The sequence below is a fragment of the Macadamia integrifolia genome, chromosome 14 (genome assembly GCF_013358625.1).
Source record: "Macadamia integrifolia cultivar HAES 741 chromosome 14, SCU_Mint_v3, whole genome shotgun sequence".
Lineage (NCBI taxonomy): Eukaryota > Viridiplantae > Streptophyta > Magnoliopsida > Proteales > Proteaceae > Macadamia > Macadamia integrifolia.
In genome coordinates this window covers 7,094,907-7,109,356 of record NC_056570.1, presented here as the reverse complement: position 1 = coordinate 7,109,356, position 14,450 = coordinate 7,094,907, and the positions used below count along the sequence as shown (strand labels likewise).

At 37.6% G+C, this 14,450-nt stretch overlaps 1 protein-coding gene across 1 annotated transcript in view; it reads left to right on the top strand.

Annotated features, from left to right (window-relative positions):
* The first annotated feature begins 2,460 nt into the window (after positions 1 to 2,460).
* LOC122061872 (serine/threonine-protein phosphatase PP1-like) overlaps positions 2,461 to 14,450 on the top strand; it is a 12,496-nt gene continuing 506 nt past the window's right edge. The window contains exons 1-3 of the mRNA XM_042625392.1: positions 2,461 to 3,261; positions 10,204 to 10,763; positions 13,741 to 13,950. Coding sequence (XP_042481326.1) covers positions 3,078 to 3,261; positions 10,204 to 10,763; positions 13,741 to 13,950 — 954 coding nt within the window. The 5' untranslated portion in view covers positions 2,461 to 3,077. The remainder of the gene's footprint in view (positions 3,262 to 10,203; positions 10,764 to 13,740; positions 13,951 to 14,450) is intronic.

Genomic DNA, 14,450 nt, shown 5'->3' with positions numbered 1-14,450 from the left:
AGTGGGATCATTTCATATAGGAAAAGAAAGAGAAAGGTAGAGATAGATATATTAGGGCACACTACCTCAGTGGCTCATAGAACTTTTTCCCTAAAAGATAATAGATTCTTCTCGTTTTTAGTCTTTAGAGGATAGGGTTCCCCGCACTGCCATGTAAAGAGGAATATGCAACCACACCAGTAGTTGTCTTGAAAAAGGTATCATTTATGTAAGGTCCACATATTTAGAGTAGAAAAGAATAATAATAAAAGAAATCCATGTGAGTTTTTCCCAAAATGCAAATATTGGCTTCTTGGAGATGTGGGAGGTATTGATGGATTTGGTGTTCATACAAAACAATATTTCAATACCAAAAAAAAATAAAAAGTCTTATGTATGAAGCATGATATACATATAAATCACCCATTGAGAAGATGAAGAGAAACGCAACACAACACCCTACTATGCGTGCAACCATGCACTCATATTACAACTGTCTAGTCCTCCTCGCTTGAGAATATGCATTCTAAACCTATGATCTACTCCTAAAAATGCATACCAAGCACAACCTAAAACCTCCTATATTAATCCATTACGTATAAATCACCAATTGAGAAGTTGAAAAGAAGCACAACATAACATCTTTATGCAATTATGCAGTCAAATTACAAATATGTCTAACCATTCTTGCTTGAGAATGACTTCTAGACCTTGAATCTATTCCAAAAAATGCGATAAAAAGTTAATGAATCTAAGTCTGAAAAATATCTACAGGCATCCCCTAAGGGTTGATACTCAAGAATCCAGTTTTCCCAAGTAGTCATTTTGGCACATGCATTTTCTAAAGTTGGGAGTTTTTTAGAAGATGGGGACAATGTAAGCAACCAAGACATTAACAGGTGCAATAGATGTAAAACAAGTAATGCAACCTAGGTTCCAAAACCCTAATTTAGGTTGCCATTGGCCCACAAAAGTAATAAATCAACTTGAAGAAAAAGTGGCAATTCTGTGACTTCTGGAACACTTTAGGATTTTTTTGGTAAGAAAACCGAATCTGGACATGAAGTAATTCATTTTATAGAGAAGGGTGAAACTGAAATTTCAAAAAACAAAGGGGTTAGAATGCAACCGGAATTTAAAAAACAAAGGGGTAAAACAGAAACATGCAATAATAAGTAATCGCAACGCTCAATCCATGATTAAATCTTTATTGTCGGATGAGAACTTAAAATTGTTCCATATGTACCTCCCCCAAATGGTCACCATTTAGGAATACCGTTTAAAAGATCAAAAAGAGATACAAAAACCATGATGATTCCTAACAAATCATTTCTTGAGACGGTTGAAAAGGTTTCATTATAATGAATATATTCTTTTTTAAATACTTCTTACCATCCTTTCCTGAAACCCGAGCAACTTGATTTCTCGCATCGAAGGCACGTATATCGTGTGTCTTTAGCCCTTTTGAGCTGGACAACATCCGCCCTTATCCCCTTGCTTTCTATCGATATAAGACAGCATATTCCAGGTGTAAATAAAACTCAGAAGGCACCCCCGCTAACGCCCCTTGAACACCTACTTTAACTTAGCTGTTTATGGATTAAGATCTGTTTTCCGTTGAAGCTCTTGTTTCTGTTTCTGTTTCTGTTTCTGTGCCACCATTTATGGGAAAATTGATTATCTATGCCAACAGCCTAGCTCCGACTAATACCAATACACAACCCTTTCACCACAAATCAAGCCTTATATCTCTCTATGTTGCCAGAAATAGATAGAAAGCTAAATTCCATCATCTCTAGTCCCAAGATAAACATATATTATTTGCATGTAAAAAAAAAAAAAAAAAGATTGATCAAAAATATTTTTTATCATTTTTTCTTTCAAATATAGTCGATCATTTTTTTATTTTTATTTTTAAATTAGACAATCATCTTGAAGCAAGGTAAAAAATGGTGAGAGAGAGAGGGAACTTAATCCCATACTTATCTTTTTTTTTTTTATTTCAATCTCATCAACCCCAAAATTTCTCATATCCAATTGGATTGAATGATTTTTTTTTTAGGTAAGATCTCCCAAAAAAAAATGTTACCTGGACTGTTTTAAATAAACTATTGAGGCATCATTAAGGCAATCACTTAAAAAAAATCATATGGTCAATGTTTCAAAATTGAAACTAAGTTGGGGTGGGCCAGACATGGACCTAGGTAAGGGAACCCACGGTTGGCTAAGGTTTTCAAAAGCCCGGTCTACTATAAACAAACCCCCCTGGGTCTGGACCCTGGATCTTCTTGGATCCATTAAACGACTTTGGAGTAGGATCGGCAAGAAACATCCAATCATATTTGGTACAGTTGGATAATTTTGAAGTTACACGTCACCCATAGTTGACATGAATCAGGCGAGACACGTGCGGAGAGAGAGACTTTACAGGTTCTACTTTCCAGGGATTGATAAAAGGTTCACACTTCACACCATCAATGCCGTTCCATTTTTGTTTTCAATTATTACTTTCTTCCAAGAGTCTAGAGAGAGAAAAAGAAAAAAACAAACAAGAGATGGAAAGAAGAAAGTCTGAGACGAAGAAGAAGTTCCCTTTGACCGAACCGACGAATCCACTGGCCATCTCTCTCTAACATCCATTCGTGATTTGTATCAGTCATCGTCATAGAGAGAGAAATAACTATTTACCAGTTTCCGTCGCCGGAATCTGTTGACCCTACACCTATGCACGTCGTTGAATCTCACAGGATCCGACACGTTTGGCCGGAAGACTAGACAGAAAGATCGAAAGAGAGATGAGCGGAGATCACCGTCCTTTAATCCGATTGTTAATATTATCTCTGGATTTTATCGCTTTTATAAAGCTCTCTCTCCGTTAGAATCGGTTCTCTTCGTCTTTTTATTCACAAAAAAAAATATATATATATATATATATATATTCATTCTTTCCTCTTCTTTCTTCTTGTTTCCCTAATTTTCGATCGGGAAACTGTTTGATTTGTGATAAAGAGGAGAAGAAGAAGAAGAAGAAATTACAGTTAGGGTTTGTAATCGTCTCGTTATTTGTTCTTTGAATTTGTTATCAACATATAAGAAAGATGCCTATGGATGAAAGCTTGTTAGACGACATCATACGGCGGCTCCTCGATGTGAAGAATGGCCGGACGCCGAAGCAGGTCCAGCTCATGGAGGCGGAAATCCGTCAGCTTTGTGTCAATTCTAAGGAGATCTTTATAAGCCAGCCTAATCTCCTCGAGCTTGAAGCTCCTATAAAGATTTGCGGTAAAAATGAAAGAAACAGACTCATAATTCCTTTTTTTTTTTGTACCTGTTTTAACTTATAACTCGCCTATGATCATATAATTTCTATCTTATATAAACATTTTAAGCATCCTTGATTGTTGAATCTTTTTTTTGCTTGGAAATCGATTAGTCTGCTCTGTTTATAGAGTTGCATGTAATGCATAATCTTGGGTTACTTTGATCAAATTGGATATTGTTTGTAAATGCGAGCACAACCACGCGCATGCAATTGTGTTACTAGTGTTTAATGGCAGTATTGCATGACCCTGCGTTGAGACTTGAGAGGAATAATCTCATGCATTCCAAGTTTTACGAGTCAATGAACTGTAAGGGAAAAAGAAAGAGAATAAAATAAGTATACGAAAGAATAAAGGGGGATTCAGGTTCATTCAGGAACTGAAGATTTTTTATTTGCTACAATTTGAAGAAAAATTTTCTGGATTGGGGAAGAATATGAAAATTTCCACGGTGGAAGTGCTAGAGGAGAGAGTTCGTCCATTGATTCGTCAGCCGTTCGTTTTCAAAGAAGTTTCTCTGGTTCGACTCTCAAATGGGAATTTATGTTACTGATCTATACTAAGAAGACAGATGTCAGTGTTGAGCTCTTAGTATGTGAAAGTGTTGGTCTATCTTTCTAAAACTTGTCCCTTTTTGACATAATTGTGGTTAGAGATGTTCTGCACAGTGTAACAATTGTGTTCTTGCATATATGAGTTTGTTTGGAATCTTGGTCTCAGCTTTCTTTGTATGCCATTGCACAATAATTGTTAATTTTTAGAAATCCAAGTTTTAATTAGTGATTGAAACACTCAAGGTCAAATTTTTTTCCCAGTATTTTATCTTGCTTGTAGAGATTCCTCTCCCATCAACTTTTAGAACTTTGAAATGCGGTAATAAATAACTGTTAACATGATAAATTTGTTAGAAATCCATTACTTTATCTGTAAAATGAACAAACAGAATGTAATGAATGGAAATGGGAAAAGGGTCTGTCATTGTAGGATGGAGTGAGTATATTAAGCTAAATTCCAATTTTGAAGGCTTATCCCAAGTTCCTTAATGTGACATTTATGCCATCTTCCATGAGTCTATGCTATCTAAGGCAATATTTTCTGTTAAATTGGGCAGACCTATGCCTTCTCTTGCCACTTCAAATGGAGTCGTTTTCAGCCTTCACTTTGTTCTCTAATGCCTCTAGTTGGTACTCCTGTTACTAACTCTTGCATGTTTATTTATTGGTTTTTGTTGCACATGGCTGAATCATCTCAATCAACTTTTCCATCTTGCCATAGTTTGAGCTATTCTTGAGTTTCCTCAGGTGTCCTGATTCTATCATTCGTATTTTTGCCAATAATCCATCTTGACAACCTCTTAGAAAAACACCTTGGTTGTATTCAACGTGAGACAATTTGAAACTGGAGATCCTGGCTATAGAATCAGCAATTGTTTGGCTTACTTAATTAGGCATGATTTAGCGCTGCGGTAGTGTATCTTTTTTTTTTCTACATGTTTTTCTTGTATTGTCTGTTAAAAAAAAAATTATGTTTGGTATAGAACTCAATGATCTCTTGCATAAAATCTCTCAATAGGTTTGTCCAAGATGTTTTCTATTTAATGGGGCATTTTGTAATTTAAAATTTATTTAATTTTTTTTTTTATATATTGGTGTTTTCTACATAGGATTGAGAGTCCAAATTAGCAAGGTTTTGATCAAGGTGAGTAGATTATTACAAGAGTTGACTTGAATGGACATGTTGGGAGCGATCGTAGAGGCTATGAAGATGTGCGTGAAGGCTACAGAGTTGAGGAGAGGAATGAGGAGGAGATCTGATTTATCCATTGTGAACACTTTCTTTGAAAAGAGAGAGGAACACTTAGTTACCTACAAAAGTAAGCATTATACCTGCCCAATGGATTTCTTCTTGACTAGAAGGTCTGACAGATTGTTGTGTGAGGACTATAAGGTTATACCTAAGGAGAGCCTAACTACTCAACATAGACTAGTGGTCTTGGATATGTGCCTCTATGTGAAGAAACATAAGATAGGGGAACTTATTTGTCGTAAGATAAGGTGGTGGAGATTAAAAGGAGATTCTTTGTATGCATTTACTAATAAAGTGGGGTAACAAGGAAGTGAGAGTTTGAGGGAAACAACAATATGATGTGGAACAAGATTATGGCCTGTATTAAGAAGATTGCTAAAGAAATTCCAGGGAAAGCTTGAGGGAGACACCAATACAATGTGGAACAAGATTATGGCCTATATTAAGAAGATTGCCAAAGAAATTCTAGGGGAATCGAAGGGTATTGTTAGGCCCTTAGGGGGGAAACTTGGTGGTAGGATGATGAGGTCTAGGCAGCCACTAAGACTAAGAAAGCTAGTTTTAGTTTTAAGACGCGGCAAAGGATTGAAGAGGTAGATAAAAAGAGGTATAATGTTGCCAGAAACGAAGCTAAGAAGATTGTGTGGATAAATAGCAAGGACAAAGAAATATGAAGACCTTATGAAGAGATGGGAAAACTACTTTTACGACCTACTAAATGGAGACATATCGAATAAGAATGGCCAGGAAGACTACATTACTCATCAAGACACCACACGCCATAGATATATTCGAAAGATTATAGTGGCTGAAGTTAAAGAAGCCTTAAGAAATATGAAAGTAAGCAAGATACCATGCTTTGATGAGATTCCAATAGAAGTGTGGAAGAGCTTAGCATTATGTGGGGTATCTTCGTTAATGTCTTTTTAAGATGATTACGAGTACAAGAGTACAAGGAAAATGCCAAATGATTGGAGGATAAGCATTGTAGTTCCGATATACAATAACTATAAAGGAATAAAACCACTGAATCATACTATAAAATTGTGGGAGAAGGTTGTTGAAGTCCTCCTAAGAAGAGAAACTACTATCTTAAAGAACCAATTTGGTTTATGCGTGGTAGATCCATGACAGAAGCTATGTACTTACTCAGGAGACTTATGAAAAGATTTAGAGCTTGTAAGAAGAACATTTATATGGTCTTTATTGACTTAGGAAAAGCCTATGACAGAGTCCCTAGAGAGTTAATTTAGCATGTAGGAGAGAAGAGAAGGGTCTTGAGTAAATACGTGTATATAATTAAAGATATGTTTGAGGGCATAGTGACTAGTGTGAGAACTATGAGGGGTCAAGGCAGTGAAATCCCAGTTATAATTGGGCTATATCAAGGATCAGCTTTAAGCCCTTATTTGGTTGCGCGTATCACAGATGATTACCAAGAACATTCAAGACAAGGTTCCATAGTATATGGTCTTTGCTATTGATATTGTTTTGGTGATTAGACAAAAGTAGAGATTAACTTTAAGTTGGAGTTATGGAGATCAACTTTGGAATCAAGAGGTTTTAAGATGAGTAAAACAAAGACAGTGTATATAATGTGTAACTTTAGTCACACTATGATGGATGACAATATGGTGAAATTTGAGGAGAGAGATATACTGCAAAGTGATTATTTTAGATATCTAGGGTCAACCATAAATAAAGAAGGTGAGAGGATGATGTTTCACAAAAGAAGTGGGATGGATGAAGTGGAGAGGTGCGTCTGGAGTGCCGTGTGATAGATGTATTCCTTTGAAGCGTAAAGAAAAATTTTGTAGATTTGTCGTACGACTGGCTATGAAGTATGGGGCAAAATGTTGGGTAGTTAAAAAGTTTCATATATATAAGCTATGTGTAGTAGAGACGAGGATGTTGAGATGGATGTGTAGCAAATCTAGGAAGGACAAAGTAAATAATGAACATATTAGAACTGATTTGGAAGTTGGCCAGATTCAGGATAAGTTCCAAGAAAGTCATTTGAGTTGGTATGGCCAGGTTCAGTGGAGGCCTTGGGATGCACTAATAAGGAAGAGTGATTTGATTTAGATTGAAGGAAATAAAAGGGTTAGAGACAGACCTGAAATGACTATAGGAGTAGTAGTGAGGAAAGACATGCATAGTTTAGGTCTTGTCTCAAGGATGACCTTGAATAGAACTGACTGGAGGGCAAGGATCCAGGTAGCCAACACCATTAGGTTTGATTTTATTGAGTTGTTGTTTTTGTTCCTTTCCTTTTTCTTTTACTATTCTTTTTGTCTTTGCACAAATCCATGTCGCCGACCCCATTTACTTGGGATAAGGCTGACTTCTTGTTTTTGTATTACTTGATTTATTCCACAGCAAAGAATTTTGATGGCTGTCATTTGTGGGATGGAGGTACTGTAGTCAACTCAATGAAGGCTTATTCCAAGTTCCCTAGTATCCTATTTGAGTCATCTCGCACAATTCCTTGATATCTAAGGCAATATTTGCTATTAACTTGGGCTTGTCCAAGCTTTCTCTCACCACTTCAGCTGGATTCGTTTTTGGCTTTCACTTCATCCTTTTAACACCTTTAATTTTGCACCCCATTACCACTGATTATTGATGCATCTGATATCCAACTTTTGGATTTCACGTTGCTCATAGGCCCAAGTATAGGAGAAGTTGCATGGAAGAAGAAAAATTAGAACCAGGGGTTAGGGGGATAGAGAAGAGAGGAGAGTGAAGGGAGACAACAAGACAACATTCTCAGTTTTCACAGTGCAAACAATTAATCCTTTCCTTCCATTAATCAAATCATTGGCTGTCTATTAGGCCTATACATTGAAATCCTTTCATTCCATTAATCAAATCATTGGCTGTCTATTAGGCCTTTACATTGCTTTATATGACAAAAAATAGAAAGAAACATATCGAAAATAGAACTTCTAAACCTGCTAACAATTTGATACCTTAATGCTTGAATTGATGGATGATTTGGTTGTCATAGGCTGATTAAAATAAGAGCAATAGAATGGTTCTGGTCGCGTGGCTACTGCGCCAGTTCGCTGGCCTATGGGAGGGCAGCCGGTGGCATCCATCAGCACACGGTTCAGGGGGCAGGGCGGTCTTTTCACGCTGGGCTGTGTGTGGGTGTAGAGGACGTGACCAGGGACTTTTTTTTTTTAATAATTATAGAAAAACAACCTAACAGGAAAAAGAAAATTGTCCGGCTTCAGGCCAAGTATATGTGTCCTACATAGATCATAATACTAAATAAATAACATATAAAGACTTAGACCAAGGCTGGACTTTGTAGTCTCTAATCCATCCATTACTATCACATCAATGACAAAATATAGATAAGATAGGACCCTGACTAAGCTCCATGGTTTGGCGAAAAATTGGGTTCCAAGAAATTTGGAATCCTCGGAACCACAAGTTATGTAGGAACCTCCAACTGGGTCCCAAAAACTGGATAAATCTTATCAAAATAAACTTCTAACAGGATAAAACTAATGGAGTAATACCACTCCCCTACACATCTAATCATTGGACCCCACAAACATATTTAGAACTAAACTACTTCTAATTTAAAAATTATCCTGTAGTTTGGGCCATGGTGTTGCAGTACTTCAATTGACAAATACAAATCCATTACCCTGATTTTGAGATCAGACACATCTGATCTTGCGCCTCCGTTACTGACTGGTTTATCTGTTGATTTTTGTAGCACATGGCTGAATCATTGACTTTCGCATCTTATCATATATCTTGCGCTACTCGAGTTTCCTCAAATGTATTCTTTCTCTAGTTCTATCATAGTTTTACATCAATCCATCTTGGCATCCTCTTATCAAGACATCTTTGTTAGGTTCAATGTGATACAATTTGAAGGTGGAGATGTTGGCTATAGAATCAGCAACTTCTTTGGCTCTCTAAATTATGGATAATTTAGTGCTGCCTCAGTGGTTTTTTTTTCTCCTGATTTTTTCTTAGAAAACTCAACGATGTCTTGCACAAATCCTCAAATTTTCGGAACCTTAATATACTTTGACAATCAAGGAGCATGAGATATGATGCCTTAATGCTTGGAATGGATTTCTGCCCAATTTTTTGCTTTACGGTAACTGACGCATGATTTATACCATATCCATTTTGTAACTGGGAATACTTGAAATCATCAGGACAAAAAATTGACACTTAAGTAGTTAATTATTTCTTGTGTCTGTTATGGTACATGAGCATATTCTAAGGCAGCGGGGATGATTGGTGCTTCCTTTATTTTCAATCTTTTGACTAACCCACAAAGGTTGAGCTTCCTGACTTGTTTGGTAGAATTTCTACAATTGTAGTTGGTAATTTATGGGCATAAACACATTTTAAAATTGAATTCTTTTTGGGAATTGTTGTAAATATTGACATGATGCGGTATGGAGATTTTCAGGTTTGATGGAATCTAAATAGATTCAAAGAACCAAAACCTAATTAACCCAGCATAACTGACACGTCCTGACTTTGGAAAGCCTTGTTTTCTTTGCCTGTAAACTTTCCCGGGCTGCACCAATCACAAACCTTCTTGCGAAGAACAGAGATAGATTACATGAGGCCAGAGGCCACCTTGAATTGATAGACTGATGGTCCTGTACCACCCATCAATTAAAAAGAAGCCTGAATTATCTCCTATCGCCTATGGTAGAGGATTTCATTAGCATGCCCCTACAGCTATTTGGTCTGCTAGCCATCTATTTGGAGGATTCTCTAGGCTTAATGTCTTTTGAGGACTAAGTATTCTAGAATATTATAGAATTTTGGAACAAGGGACACTGTTATTCTGCTTGGCAGGAATTGCAGAGCTGTGGGATTTGGCTTTTAAGTGTTGAGGGACTTTAACTGTTTGTAAAGAAGTGAGAATACGGTGTCATTGTGAATCTTATATAAGAAAAAGGAAATCCTTGAGTATTTTAGAACTTTTTTTTTCTTTATTGTAAAGTAATAAAATTGGTAACAAAAATATTACAAGAGGAGCTGGGTTTCTTTTCTTTTGCCCTTTGCAACCAAATCTTCATTGCTGAATTGCTTTCTTCCTTTGTACCAGGAGATATTCATGGTCAATATTCTGATCTTCTCCGACTTTTTGAATATGGTGGGTTCCCACCTGAGGCAAACTATTTGTTCTTGGGGGACTATGTCGACCGTGGTAAGCAGAGCATTGAGACCATTTGCCTCCTCCTTGCATACAAGATCAAATACCGGGAGAATTTCTTTCTTCTCAGGGGCAACCATGAATGTGCCTCCATCAACCGTATATATGGCTTCTATGATGAGTGCAAAAGGAGATTTAATGTCCGCCTATGGAAGACATTCACCGACTGCTTCAATTGCCTGCCAGTGGCTGCTCTTGTTGATGAGAAGATCCTTTGCATGCATGGTGGATTGTCTCCTGACTTGAAGAATTTGGATGAGATTCGAAATATTGCTCGCCCTATTGATGTGCCCGATCAGGGCCTTCTCTGTGATCTTCTCTGGGCTGATCCAGATAAAGATATTCAAGGCTGGGGCGAGAATGACAGAGGTGTCTCTTACACATTTGGGCCTGACAAGGTTGCTGAATTCCTTCAGAAACATGATCTTGATCTGATTTCCCGAGCTCACCAGGCAAGTATATTTGGAATCAGTCTTTTTACTCCTGGTTTTCTTGTCACCTCACACCCCCACCCCCAACTTCCTCCAGAAAAAAAAAAAAAAATGGGATGGGGGAGAATATGAACATTTGGGAGATGCCATCTAATTGCGTCTAGCTGCTTTGAAATATTGGAGACACATGTCTTTCATAAACACTTGACTGACCAGAGGATGTGCATTTAACTCATCCAGAGCACAATTTCTAGGAGTCCTGTTTAACTGATTCAATTCATCCTTCCATATTCCTCTTGACATTTTATCTGTTCTTCTTGTGAGCCTTTTCTGTCTATGTGGATCAATTTATATTTTTCCTTTAGTGACTCGAGATGTATTCGATAATTTTTCTTCTCAATGTTGTTTTGTAATTCCATGACTGGGTGGATTTTCATCATGATAGATAAATTTCCGGATTTGTGCACCTCAGGTAATGTCTGACAAGCAACAACATTTCATGTGTGATGTCTCTATTCTGGCTTTGATTTGTGTCTTGTGAGTCTTCATGTTAAATGGCCTTGCAGGTTCCAGCACTCCAAACCCCACAATATTCCATCTCTTGTCCACTTCTTTCACTGATGTCAATGATAATGTTTTGATTGCCAACATCCAATGTTCTGATATTGTTGTTCAGTGGATCAAAATAGTGCAACACGTGAAGTGTGATAATGTTAATAAATTGAGTAATGTGTCAGTGTTTTTGCAATTTTTTCTGGGAAAACTACCTGATTACCCACATTTGGGTATTAGCCAATTATTGTTTCACTTAACAAAATTAGCCAAATTTGAGTTTTGGTTTACTGAAGTACACAATACAGTGTATGTTTCTTGTGTACATATCATTTTGACATTTTTACCCTCCGCCCACTTGATCTTTTTTCTTCTTCTTCGAACATGGATAGGAAACAACACCCTGCTCTCAACCTCAATATTCTCTTTATCTTCCTTACTGTTCTTAAAGATCAAAACAGTGACCTTCTACTCTTGCCTGAACTGGAATTACTAACCTGGATCGCATCATCAACGGAGATTGTAGAGGAGGGAAATCGAAGCATTAAGAACAAAATTGTTGTTTGATCCTTGTCTGGCAACGGAGGCAAGACAGCTTTGCCAAATATGGAAGAGTATGCCATACTCTGGTATAGAACTAATGGTAGATTGTTGGCGTTCAAAGAGGATACCCAATGGTGCAAAATTACCAGAATTTTTCTTCTGTCCAAAGGAAGAACAGAGCGTCTGATTGGACTAATTTTGCAGAGATCGTGGAAGTTGCTTGTAGTTTTCACCCTTCCTTGCCTCGTTGCTAGATGATTGAATTTTTACAGGAATTTTGCGAAGCTTGGAAACCAGATAACGATTGTATCAACGATGTGGAAGATCCAGTTAGTGGTGCTTCCAGGTTTGGTCTGGGGTAGTTGGCGGTGGAATTACAAGGGGTGGGGGAATGAATCCAGTCCATGGTGACACATCCGATGCTATTATAATTGCTGGATCCTAAGCTTGGAGTGTGAGGTGTTGTCTAGCTTCGTTCTTCTCTTCGGCATCGAGGGCTGGGTGTGAGTATTTGCAGAAGCCTTGTTCTACAAGAAGGCGTGAGGTGATTGGTGAATAAAGAGATGTCAATACCAATACCGGGTTGGTGCGCGAAAAAGAATAGGGTAGGGAGAGAGGGGTAGCAGGATAGGGTGAGGCATGACTACGCGAGGAAGAATGACGGTGGTAGGGAAGGGATGGGGGTTGCAGAGTTGGACGGGGTGGTTACAGGGAATGGTGAGTAGAGAAGAGGGAAGAGGGTTGTTGGGGGTAAAAATGACAAATTATATATTTGGTTGAGTGAAGGGGAGTGGAGGTTACTGTTTTGGGTAGTTTTGTAAATCTAAACATTATTTTGTATATTTTTGTTAAGTGAAACACAACTTGGATAATTTTGTAAAGTGAAACCCAAAAGTGGGTAATCAAGTAATTCTCCCATTTTTTTTTCAGAGCTCTGCAAGGCCCATGAAGCTTATGTGGCTTATATCATTAGGCTCACCTGAAGATCATACTTGGAGGGAACAGCTTTCGTGCTGAAGCTGACACCTTAAGTACAAGTGCATGAGACATGCCTCACGCCATAAAACAGTTGGGGTTTATGGTTAATAAAACAAACAATGTTCCTGTCATGATTTTATAACTTAACTGAAGTCTTACTTGTTTACTTTAAAACTGAAGGTTTGTTTTTTATAGGTCACTGCCCTAGAGAGGAATCTCTTGGTGGTTCGCTCTGTTCCTTTATCTGTATGCGGTAGCCTAGATAGTTGTCATACTTTGTGCACAAATTAAGAACATATTCTGGGCTTCTTAGTTTCAGCAGAAGCAATACATGCCATGTTGCATATTAACGGGTCAATTTGATCCAGCCATCTGGATTGCTGATGATAGTGGAAAGAGTTTCAATACACAGGCCATATGATTGAGCTCGGCTTCAAAATTTAACTGATGATGGATCCACATTCTCCTGTATCTGCCAATGGTTGGAATGGCCACATCAGCTCTTTTCTGATTCCAGAGTTGGAAATATAAGGTTTATAAATTCATTTTATGGTTAGAGTCAAGCTGAACCATCACATTTGGCATAAAAGCAATGCAAGGGGTTCCTCTCTCTGTCCAAGGGTTACATTGGCTAACTCTCCATGGGAAATATGATTTTTCATTACAGCATTCCAACCTAGAGATTCCCCTTTTTGGGGTGGGGAAGTGGTGCTCATCGTAGGACCTTTTGCCTTAAGACTATCTGTAATATATATAATTTCTCCTCTTAACTTGTTTTTTTTTTTTTATATGAATTCCATATATTTAATATATTTTTGCGCTGCTCATTTTATGCACCATTTTAAGATTATGCTTCACTTTTTAGGCTACTATTTCCAGTGTATGAAAACAGTGCTTTCATCTGAGCGGTATGATTCTCCATTAGGTTGTGGAAGATGGTTACGAGTTTTTTGCGAAGCGACAACTTGTGACAATTTTCTCAGCTCCAAACTATTGTGGGGAGTTTGACAATGCTGGTGCAATGATGAGTGTGGACGATACATTGACATGTTCTTTTCAGATACTTAAGCCTTGTGAAAAGAAAGGGAAAGCAGGAATTGGCAACGTGTTGAGACCTGTAATGCCTCCGGATAAGGTACACAAGCAATGGTTCAACCTTAACCACTGTCTTCCAAAATAGTTATTAGTTGGCACTAGGGCTGATTTTGGAGGCCAGTTTGGATTATTGGGTGATTACAGCATACTTTATAGCTTGTCTCTTAAAACTTTGACAATCCTTCTCTTCAGACGTATTTCATAATGGTGCTTATGAAAATTCTTGTTTCTTAGTATGACACAGTGTTCTACACCTGTGGTGCTTAACCTATGACATGCAGCTTCTTAACCCGCTTAAATTTCTCACCCCTAACCAAAGTTAAATTTTTTTGGTAACTATATTGTCTGGTTTCTGTATTGACTAGTGACAGCGACAATGCTTATTTTCTTTGGCCATGTCAACCTGCATATTGCTGGGTAATAACATCTATTTTTGCAGTACAAGAAATGGTGATTGTGAGGAAACATGAATCCTTATAGATGACTGGAAAATTGCTCGTCTTTTTTTTCCCCACTTCGGTTTTTTTTTTTTTTTTTTTT